Here is a 12,132-nt window from a genome sequence, read left to right as displayed (position 1 = left end):
GGCGGAGTTACCGCCAAAAAGTTTCAATATGTTGCAGAGTTAACTCTGCCCAGTGATTCCAGAAGGTTCCGAGCAGCACTGCGCAGGCGCAGTAAAACCCATTTGTATGATTCGCAGAGACCACGAAGAAGAACTACAGTTCTAGTTTGTTACAGTTTAGAGGAATGGACTGGAGAATTCTAAATACCTCTTGTTTTTGTTGCCATGTGCCTTCAGGTCATTTCTGAGTTAAGGCAACTCTGGAGAACCTATCACAGGGTTTTCCTGTCAGAATTTGTTCAGTGGAGGTTTACCTTTGCTGTCCTCTGAAGCTGAGAGAATGTACATTGGCCAAGGTCACCTAGTAGGTTTCCATGGCTGAGCAGGGATTTGATCCCTGGTCTCCTAGTGCTCTAGTTCAATAGTCATTCCACTACACCATGCTGCTGTAATAACAAAATAGGTGGCAGGTTTCCTGTTCCTTTAATGGTTCTGTAAAAAAGGAAATTTCAGCAGATCATAGAATCGTAGAGTTGGAAGAGGTAACAAGGGCCACCCAGTCCAAACCCATTCTGCCATGCAAGAAATCACAAGCAAAACACCCCCAACAGATGGTCATCCAGCATCTGTTTAAAGACCTCCAAAGAAGGAGACTGCACTCTGAGAGAGCATATTCCACTGTTGAACAGCACTTACTGCCAGGAAATTCCTCCTAATGTTTAGGAGGAATCTCTTTTCTTGTAGCTTGCATCCACTGTTCTGGGTCCTATTCCCTGGAGCATCAGAGAACAAGCTTGCTCTATCCTCTATATGACACCCCTTCAAATACTTAAACAGATAATGTGTGCTTTTGATTTTAAACACTCAAAAAGCAATATATAAATGCTTATAGGAATAGTCAAGAGGTAAATGATCTGATTTAATTATCACTTCTTTGTTTTTTACTAGGGACCTAGGCTGCATCTACATTGCAGAATTAATGCAGTTTGAGACTGCTTTAACTGCCATGGCTCAGTGCTATAGAATTTGTGAGACATTTAGCCTTCTCTGTCAGAGCGCTCTGGTGTCACAACAAACTACAAATTCCAGGATTCCATAGGATGGAGCCATAACAGTTAAAGAGGTGTCAAATGGCATTAATTCTGCAGTGTGGCAGCAACCTTAGTACCTACGCTTTAGCACAGTAGAGCTCTTGTACTTTTTAAGATACAGATTGTTGGTTTCAGCAACTCAAACACCTATCCCCCATGCCTGATCTTTGTGCCTATAGGCTTGTTACTAATTTAACATCAATAGGTTTAAGACCCAGTGTAAAATTTTATCCCCTTGATACCTCCCTGTAGAATCAGATAAAGTAAATATATATATATATATTAAAAGCTGCACAATGAAGATGAGACAATAGATTTTAAGCTGATTATCAGTGTGGTTCCCTGGATATTCAGAGAACTGAACATTTTGTACATATGCAGAGACATCAAGAGTATTACCTGTAAAATCTCCAAGCACTAGTAGAATAAAATACTGTGCGACACACTTGAAAAACTTTTTATTAGTGCACTTTATTGTTTGGCAGATTTTGCAGTGTAACAAGTCTTGCGACTAAAATAGTCAATTAAAAATATATCTTTCATTATAAAAACAAAGACACTAAAATACTCATATTAGAAATACACATAAAAAGGAGAAAGTTGCCTTACAAAACTGAAGTGTATGCCAGAAATAAAAAATAGACGTCTCCCAAGCCCATTGTTTTCATTTAACATAAATAAGTCATTTTAGAGATGGAACAAAAATATAGATATGGAGTACATCAAATAGTAGGACTGGAAAGAAAATCTGATGCAATGGAAGGCCTCTAGATCTTTCTTTAATAATTGTAAGCAATCCCTTCAGTTTTCAACTCTGTTGTTTTAGCTACTCAAGTTTAATAAATTGTTCCTTTCTGTAGCCAGGAAACAAATCAAGACTCAATCAACTTCAATTACACAATAAATTAATTGACTCGGTAAAAAACACAGACCCTTCCTAGCATTTCCATTTCATATGCTCAGAGAATCAACGGTGTTTGTTTTGCTACACAAACCTTCCGCGGGGTCTTTCCCCCCCCCAGAGGCAATGTTTTGTAGATTATTACTATTGGTTATTACAAACGCAGAAGCAAGATTTGAGAACAATTCCTGCTGCTTTATCCTAGGGACACACAAACATGTCCATTTGGAGTTTTAAGTTTCCATAAATCTTTAGTAGACTATAAAGGCAACTAGTGACAAAAAATAAAGCTATATGATATTTCAGTTGTGTAGATATTGCTACTTCCATATCAAATTTCTATGTAATTTGTTTAACAAGGGTTGTGGTGACAGTGGTATCAACATCCCTTGGGAATCTGTTAGTTTCAAAGACATGGTTAGGTCTACTCTCAGCTTTAAAGGGCTAAACTAAATCATTTTGGAAAGGGATGTGTGAGGAGATACAAAAAGCAGTAAGTTCAATATGTCTGCATGTTTGAAAAGATAAATCATGGTAGTCTTCCTTACAGATTTGAAATTTAACTTAGAAGGCAAATCAGCTTCCATTTTTTAAAACCCACTCCCTCAAAATGCAACTAAATCGTTTGTGACCTTATTAGACAACTTCTCAATGTTCTGAAAATAAAAATAGAACAATTGAAAGCAATTATTGCTTAAATACATTGACCTGGACCCAAGCCCTGCTTGCAGAAACAAAACCATTTCTATTAATGCATAATTGTGTAATTTGTGGTTTTCCTGTCAGATTCAATGCTTTGTATTGCCCATCCCGAAACTACAGAGGACCCCCAAAAGTGATGAGTATGACATTCAGGGTGTGTGCTGTGTATCAACAATTACACCTCCCAAGCAAGGGTTTAGATCTGTGTCATGCCTTCCACACTCTTTACAGAATGTAAAGCTATTATTTAATGGAGCTGAGAAAGATTCATAGCTCATTTGTTGGTAGTCTCCAACTCTGTGTTTTTCATTTCGGTATCTATTACACTGACATCAGGCTGCATGAAGGCAGGATTATCTTGTCAAAACACGTTAAAACAGCACATACAGCATTCTCACAAATACCTAGCATTTTTGTTAACATTCGAAAAGCTACAATATCAAATTGATTCAAGTAAGTAAAATATGCTACTTTTATGACCTGATACAGCAAGATCCGTCTCGGTCTCTTGACAGAAGGAAGAAACCAGAGTTTCTTGCTCCGGCTCTGTGAGGTGGCAACCTCACCTTCAAATCAATTTAGGGAGAAATAATTTATGCTAAACACCACTGAACCAATATATGCATAGCTCCTTAGTACAGAAGACTATTTTGTACCATCAAAACTATGCAAATAGAATCAGAGAATCTTAGTTTTGGAAGGGGTCACAAAGGCCAACTAGTCCAAGCCCTTGCTCTGCAGGAATACACAGCTATAGCACTCTTGAAAGATGCCCATCCAGCCTCAACATTTTATTTCTAAAACCAGTTGTATGTCTAATGGATAGGCCAGTTATAAATCTGCTATACAGCTTATGGAACACATGAGGTTTTAACTATTACAGACCAAGGCTTTAAACCACCAGGTATATATTACTTTTGAAGTTGCTTATTTCAAAAGTTACAGCCTCTTGATTATAGGCCAAAATCTGTGAAGAGATAAATGTAGTCTTTAAGAGCCCCCCATCATTCAACAATGGTCATCACGAGAAATGAGGTTTTAGCTGGATTTCTCTCATATACAGGTTTATAGCAAAGAACAAATCTTCTATGTGTCTCAACAAGGCATCTGCGTTTAAAATGGTTTTGTGATTCTAGCACTCCTCGGCCATTTTTACTTGAACATTCAGAAAGCATATCTTTTAAAGAGGTAGTAACAGGAAAAGTGGCATGTTCACAACCAGTAATTCAAAACTGACTTGACCTTCTCCCAAGCCGAGGTGTTGATCCTGAGAAAGTTCATCTGGAAGGGATATCACACACACACACAAACCAGGATGAGGAGTGTATCTGCAAAACTGATTGGCATCAGAAGGATTACCCTGACCCTTAAATCAGAGGTGGAGAATTGCCAAGGTTTGGGGTGTCATAATGGCAGGAACCTAGTCCTAGAGGGTCATAACTCCAGAGTGTTCAGATTTTTCTCCCAGTTTTAAAAACTCAAAATAACCCAATCGGGTGGCAATTTTACTTCATTTATCCCCCACCTCACTCTAGTGCCCAGAGAGGACTTTAACAAGGAAGCAAATTAGAATTCAGATTGTGGCATTATTGTTAAATAATGGGGAGAGGCTGTTTGGAATTCCCAAAAAATAACTTGCTTGAAAAAATGAGGAGGGAACCCTGGGGTGGTTTTTAAAATACAGATTGAATCTCCTTTATCTGAAAAGTCTGGAAACAGAGGTTTTTGGGATTTCAGATTTATTTTATTTGGATTTTGGAATACCTGTATTTTCATATACATACTTAATGAGATATCTTGAAGATGGGACCCAGTCTAAACACAAAATTCATTTATGTTTCATATATACCTTACACAATTGCCAGAAGGTAATTTTATATAATATTTTTATTTTGTGCATGAAATAAATTTTGTGTGCACTGAGCTATCAGAAAGCTAAGGTGTCACTATCCTAGCCACCCATGAAGTAAGTTTTAGTTTTTGGAATATTTCAGATTTTAGAATTCCAGATAAGGGAGACTCAACCTGTACTTAATGGTGGCATCTTGTTACTGACATATGTAGTAACTTTATGGCTGTGTAAGTGTTGTTGTTTTGGCCACTCCATCTTAGTCAAAGTCCAAAGCCCCTCCTCGGCTCTCCATTGGAATGTGACAGCCTTGCCTCACACAGCTATTCTCCTGCTTGTGAAAAGCAGAGCAGATCCCATGGCAAGATGTAGACCCATGACACCATTCATTGAGTCCTCCAGAAAACCAATGGATCTTGGTGGAAGATATCCTTGGTCTTTTGTTGGAGCAGATTCCTACATGTCAAACTTTTACATTATGCTCAACAATGTTGGATTTTGGCCACAGTCTGTTGGGATTTACTCACCTGAAAGTACTATGTTGGCAGCCAATGGCGCTAAACTTCATCCCCTTTATATGTAGTAGTATATTACTGTATATATGAGCCTGAAGTACAATTGTTTGTGGCAAGTGTCCATCTCATTATTTTACTTCTTACCAAAATCAAGATAAAAAGGGCATGCTTTAAAAGTTATCTCCAGAAAAGTAACATTGCTCATTTCTTGAAAGAAAACTTTTGTAGAGGCATTTTAAAAGATTGGTATGAACATTACACAGATACAGTTTAGAAGTTATAAATATACATTCTTTTCATAAAGTAACATTCATTCATCCTAGATTTGTTTTTAAATGCAAAATTAGAAAAAATACATTCTTTATTTTCCACCTGAGAAGATGCATTACAAAAGTGAAGGTCAGAAGTGTCTGGTACCATTGGCTTAAATATACTAACAGGCATAGTGTGAAAACATTGCTTTCCAAACAGTACTCTTCTAGCTGGAAGTAACTGTTCCAAGCTCTGCCAATAGGTCCACAACAGTCAAATGGACTGATATTTTAATGTGACTACACCACTTTGGACTTATGTCTCCCAAGTGCTAGAAACAGAGGCACAAAAGCAGAGCAGCCAGCCACCAGTGTGGCTGGTGGGATACATTTCATGGGAAGTGTGGCAAGGCACATAGACAAGGTGTCCCTCACAGCTTAGGCTTCTGGATCAGGTTTAAGCCAAACATGGAAATGTTACTTTTCCACCAGCCATGCTAGCTGAGGGATACTGGGAGATGTAGGCCAAAATATAATACTGTGGGCTTGAGGCATCAGAGCAATGCCATGACAGTTAGAGTGAAGTCACTGGTCAACCTCTGGCCAAAGGTGATATTGACAGAGCAGCAGGACTTATCAGCACCAGTTCCATTTCTCTGTTCCTGCTGCACTGTATTAAGAGCAATGAACCTCTGATCCATTTAATGACCCAGGAGCAACAATTAGGAATAGAAGCTTACAGTTCAGCTTTTCTCTGTCAAGGCATTTTTAAAACAAGAGAGGAAGTCATGGTCACCCATGCCTCCCTTGCCTAACAGTTTTAGAACATGTGCTGTAGTGTGGGGAAAATCTTTATTTACTAATCCCCCATCATCAACCATTTAAACAAACTTAGTTCAAAATATACTGCATTTCTTTTTAAAAAAATTGAATGACCAACATGAATGGGGCATGATCCCCCCCCCCCCCAATTTATAACAAGTAGTTATTCAGTGCAAAAACAGCATTTTCCATTAAGAGCAACATTTGGTTTGCATTGCATTAGTATTACATACTCCTTAAAAAAAAACAGAAACCATAATCGCATGGGATCATACTGCAGTCTCAAAAATAATTAATCCTTGAGAATCATCTACTGATCTGGTGACTGCTTGACCACTTGGCATAACTTCAGGATAATTCTTCTTGAAATAAGCCTAGGGAAGGAAAACGTTCTGTGTTAGTTTGATTAGGAAGCTTGCTCTAATGTAAGGATATACATAACTGTAGGACAAGCACATATTTCAATTTTAATACTTTTCTTTTAATAATAATAATAATAACAATAATTTAAAAATAGCGAAATTATCTTTATCTCTCCTAGTAAACTGCAACAAAACCGTGGTATATCAACATATGTGTCTGCCATCCCACTCAAAGTGCTAATAATTCAGATCAGCTGATAACTTTATCGTTTGACATTAAATTGATAAATAAAATCCTTTTAACTGGCTCAGAAGAGATAAATTAAAAACAGGGCGACAAAGCAGCATCAAAATCTAGTGTCTGCACAAGGGCTTTTCATTTTCACACATAAAAATAAGCACAATGGATTTGGATGTTAATATCAAGGTTGTAATCCCTGCATTTTACAAACTGTGATTGACAACCATTGAAACTTCAGGATGTACGTATGAAATATCCCAGCGTTTAATTTGCGCCGTGGAGGAGTCATAGAGCCTTATAGAAATGTGATCTGAGGATAGGGTGCCACAATAATGAAAGGGAAAGGGAAAGCAGTAACAATGGCTCCACCAAGCAACTTCTCTAAAATGTAAGGTGATACCAAATAATAGGACAGTTCTTTGCCGAGCCTTTGAGTTCTTGAATTCTACCAATTTCTAGCTGAACTGCCAGAGATACAGGTTTCCTGATAAATGTATAATCAGAACATAAAGGAAATGAAATGCTGTCAAGTTTTACTGTTCCACAATCATCAGTTTTTAGTAGCTGTATCATATCTCTGTTCCTTGACAGATGCGTGTAACAAAATGAAATAATGTCAAGACTTGTGTGCTCTTATCGGAAAATGTGTTTGGGTGAAAAAGGACTTCAAAATGTATTTTTCCTCCAAAGAAGAATGTGAAAAGTTTTGTTTGAGCCTTTAAAACACACACAGAAAATACACTATCTTCCCTATGGCAGATGTGTGTCATGAGTTAGGCCGAATATTCATGCTGCACTGAAAATAAGAGCATGAAACCCATTCTTTGGTCATTTATGTTATTTTGCAATGCTCCTAGCAAAATTATTAATAAACTGTCCTTCTCATATACAGATAAGCATCACATTTCAAAGCAACCACTCTTCTGTTCCACATATGTAATATGCTCAGAGACCTTCCTTTTCTAGGAAGCAACGAACAAAGCTGCTTTTAAACACTCCTTGGTTTCAAAGAGGCTTGCCAACTTTTCTTCCAGGACTTGTATTCCTAAAAGAGCTGTGTCTAGGAAGAAATTCAGCAGGACAGAGTTTTGTTATCACCTCAACTCCACGCAATGGTTTACTGTGCTGAATTGGTCCTAGGCATACTGTCTTTCAGGCTCAAGAGACCCTTGCAGAAAAATAGTTTGAAACTCCAGTTTCACAAAAAAAAATTGGGATTCATTCTGTGCACATAGAATCATAGAGTTGGAAGGGACCTCAAGGGCCACGGAGTGCATGCCGGATATACAGCTGAAGACTCCCCAGCAGGTAGCTGTCCAGCTTCTTTTTTAAGATGCCTGACAGCACCCTCTACTTTGTCTGCTGCACACCACTTCTAACCTTTTTGAATGCCTGGGTGGGAAAATGGTGGCAATTCCTCTCAAAAGAGCACCGAGAGGTATCAGGTTTTGAAGGATACAGATAAGGCATCTGTGTGTGATTGTCAGCTTTTCTTGATTTAAATCAAGCAGTTATCAAAATTAAAGGCTGTAACCACTGCTAACATAAACACCATTTACTTTGCTTTGCCTTTACATCCTTTTGGACATGTGCATGTTTTCTTAGCCCACCATGCCTGGTTGCCTCCCCCACACATCACACAACCGTAGTACCCTCCCATCCATCCAGCCTTTAGGATGAGCTCAAATAACTATGCCTGCTGGACTTTTGCAGGTTCTTTAGTATTGTTTTCTTTGCTTAGTTCTTTACATCCTTTGTTACATGCCACTAAGTTTTACCTCCGACTTATCCATGGGTCATAGCAAAAGCCATAATTTTGGCCCCCAAACTTGCCCTCAACTTGAGATCAACTTATAGTTGAATATATATGGTTTGGCAGAATCAGCCACAAATAGGACATCTTCACTTCTGATGTAGTCCTAATCTTTGAATAATAATAATAAATGCTTAAGCCAGACTTCTTTCCAGATGGTTGCAACAGGCCCCCCAATTATAGCTATTCCACAACTTCCCCAGAAGAATTATTTTATTGTTTAATTACTCTCAAATTATTCAGACTCTCTCCTGCTTAGATACCATCCCTTCTTCTTATATGAAAGAGAAGATCATTGTTTAAAAAGTGGTACAAGTCTTTGGTATCATAGACACCTTCCATCAAAGACTTCTTTTCTCCCATGCAATTTGCTCTCCATTAGTCTTAAGTGTAGTTTAAAGCTAACCACTTTTTTCTACTTGCCAGTATTTGAAACTAGGGGTTGAAGGGATTGTAAATAGTTCACAGTAAGACTGGGTTAACATTAAGGTCAATGCTGACATATGCTTTAAGCATGGATCATTGTGTTTGTGGGGTGGTAGAAGATTTGTGCATGAAAACAGAGGGAAATCATAAAGGGGGAAGCATGCAACATTTGCTAACCAAGTTTAAAAAAATTAGAAGCATCATATTCACATTAACTCCATACTTTTATATTTGCTGCAACTCCTTATAAGCCTCATCTCATGGCCCAGCCCTTAACACTTCCAGCTATTTCCCAACAATGCTGGCTAATGTATGCCTTGCTGTGAAGATTCACTCTGTGCCACCTGGGACTTCCTCACCTACTGCTGCCCCATCCAACCATCCCCGGTGCCTAGGCCTCCTCCTCCTCCTAACAGAGGAAAAGGTAGTTGCCTGGAGAGCCAAACTCAATACAGACCTGGGGGCGGGCAGGGAAGCTTGCCATAAGCAAGTGCAGCAGATGGAGCTCCATCTGAGTGGGTGGTTTGCTCTCCACCCAGTACTGGGCTTCGCTGATCTGTAAGATGGTGTTGTCCTGCCAGGCCTCCACACTGGGCACAACTTTAGCCACAACCTGTCCATCTTGGGAATAGAGGCACATGGCAGGTGGTAGTGGCGCTTACCTGCCCCCTGTTGTCAATCTTGTTCTGAGCCTTCTTTCTCTTCTTGGCCACCTTGGCGTGGCCTTTGCCGACATTGATGGTTATGCAGCAAGCACCTGGACCAGAGTCTCTGCCTGGTCATGCTGCATGTGTTGGGTGCTACCTTCACCCAGCACAAACAATACTCTGAACTCCATAGCAGAAGAAGAGACATGGCCTCCACAGCTCCTGCCTGGTCTAGCTCTGTCACTCAGGCTGGAAAAAGCTCATGAGGCTTTCAGAGAGACTAAGAATGCATAAGGCAGTCATGGAGGTGGTGACAATAATCCATGAATAATCAAATCTGTGAATTTCAATCTGCAAATGTGGAGGGCTGACTATTTTCCCAGCTTACATCCCATATGCATAAAATGCAGATTTGTTAGCCAAAACAAAAGTTTAGAAAAGTTATTTTTGGGACAAATTCTCCACCCAGTATACTGAGTTGTTCTGGAAGCTGTTGTCTAAAAAAATATTTTTTTCCAAACAAGACTCTATGAGGAATACAGTAAAACTTGGCTGTTACTGTGCTTGCAGTATGCTAGGTAATGGCAAGCAGAAGCACATGCCAAATCAAGACATGTTCAGGACCATACCGTGTATTATCCTTGCCACATGTATAGAAAACCCCAATCTTAAGCATAGCTGTTTTCTGCAATGGCAGCATGTCATTTTGAGCTCTGGGTATATATTATTCTAAATCCCAGTAATAAAGTATTGAAAAACAGGGGTTTATAATTGAAAAGCTATAAAAACTTTAACTATAGTGGAGTGGATGGGTTTTTCTGAAGTCCTGAATATGCAACTTGTGAAAAGTAAATCACTGAGACAAACTTAATTACATTTTGTAGGGGGCAGGTGCAGGTGGTGATGGGGAACTGCCTTACCTGTTTTGCTGTTTCTATTATGGAGTCAGCTTCAGCTTTACCCAATTGTTGAACCATCTTGTAAAACAGGCTTTCCTTTTCTTGTAACAAAATGTACGGCTCATCATATTCTTTCAGCCGTCCTGAATCCAAAACCTGATGAGTCAGCAGAAACCAGCTGTTTAGTCACAGATGAAAATTGGCAGCAGCAGCAGCAACAAGAATGACAACGACGACAACAACAACCTCACTTGCTAAAATTTCCTAGGTTCACATTCACATGGTTTTTACTGGCTGAGAGCTATATACTTGAGACACAATTGTCCCAGTTGTTTAACAGACACAGCTATAAAGTAGTTTTGTCATTCCCCCCAAAATGGTTGTTGAAAACGAACACTTGGGAGGAAACTAGGGATAGATGTGTGGGTGAAATGACTTTGTGACAAATTCCTCAGGTCATTTTAGCAAAATTTTGTTACATCGTATGTAAAATATGCTCCCAATTAGTTGGTGAAAACTGATATGTGTATAACATGACCTTGAATTTGTATCTGAAATTGTTTTTAACAATTATTAACAATTATATTTTGCAATTATTATTTTATCAAGTTATTTTGTATACTGGTCAAGGACCGAATAAATCTTACTACTATTGCATACGGTCATTCAGTTAGACAGGAAAACCTAAGCTTTATATTCCACAAGATAAATTCCTATATATCTCTTACTCTGTATAGTTTATCCAGTTTTTAGAACCAGAAGCTGATCTGAGAAAAGCCTTCAGGGTGTATTAATAAGGAAGAGAATGTCTTGGTTCTTGTACCGAGTGCAGATTCAGCAGGAACATGGCCGTAATTATCTCAGGTCAAAAGCTGTGACATCTAATGCACCACCTAGAGTAGTAAATATCTTGGATCACACCTGTATCTGGGGGCATGCATGTTCAAAAGAAAATGCTCTCTACATATATATCAGACAACTCTAATTTCACTCCATCAGCAGGGATGTAAGAATCCTGACAACAAAGGAGGAAACATTCTTTAAACGGTCATAGGGAAGATTAGAATGACTTTCTGAAAGGATTTTATTTGTGGGAATAAGGCACAAACATTAAAATTAATGCTGACGCACAACAGATAAAGCCAAATCCTCAGGAAAGCTGAACACAGGACTCAAAGGGCTCAAAAGGGCAGTGTGATGCCGCCCCTTTAGGACAGTCTGTTTTGGCCCTCAGTGTGCCTTTCAGGTATTTTATTTTTATTTTCACTTTTTAACACAGTTAAAGTTACAGAATTAAAAAAAAGAATTAGAAATAGAAAAAATAAATTAAATCAGACTGCTTGGAAATAGTAGGGGGGGACTGGGAGACACGGGAGGACTTTGACAGCATGTAACTGCCAATATTACAACTGTCATAGCAGCAATATTTTGCACATGACAATTAATGGGACTACCACAGGATTGGTAGCTTATTGACGGGTCTCCTGTGTCAATGAAAAGGAATGCCCTAGTCACACATGGCAAACACAACAACCATGGGTCAGAGGTGACATTATGTGATAGGTATTGCTAAAGGTGTTATTTTAGAACTATAATTGTGGTTTAAAAGCTGTGTATGATTATCCACACTGTCA

General features: G+C 38.8%; 1 protein-coding gene across 2 annotated transcripts in view; it reads right to left on the bottom strand.

The window, feature by feature from the left end:
* Positions 1 to 5,353: 5,353 nt before the first annotated feature.
* LOC149319138 (ATP-binding cassette sub-family C member 4-like) overlaps positions 5,354 to 12,132 on the bottom strand; it is a 183,945-nt gene continuing 177,166 nt past the window's right edge. For both annotated transcript variants that reach the window (XM_089511171.1, XM_089511170.1), the window contains exons 30-31: positions 10,520 to 10,654; positions 5,354 to 6,484 (exon numbers count right to left, since the gene is read on the bottom strand). In XM_089511171.1, coding sequence (XP_089367297.1) covers positions 6,380 to 6,484; positions 10,520 to 10,654 — 240 coding nt within the window. In that variant the 3' untranslated portion in view covers positions 5,354 to 6,379. The remainder of the gene's footprint in view (positions 6,485 to 10,519; positions 10,655 to 12,132) is intronic.

Source organism: Sceloporus occidentalis, unplaced genomic scaffold (genome assembly GCF_023333645.1).
Source record: "Sceloporus occidentalis isolate IW3139 unplaced genomic scaffold, rSceOcc1.0.p SCAF_2, whole genome shotgun sequence".
NCBI classification, from domain to species: domain Eukaryota; kingdom Metazoa; phylum Chordata; class Lepidosauria; order Squamata; family Phrynosomatidae; genus Sceloporus; species Sceloporus occidentalis.
This window is presented reverse-complemented; position numbering and strand designations above follow the sequence as displayed.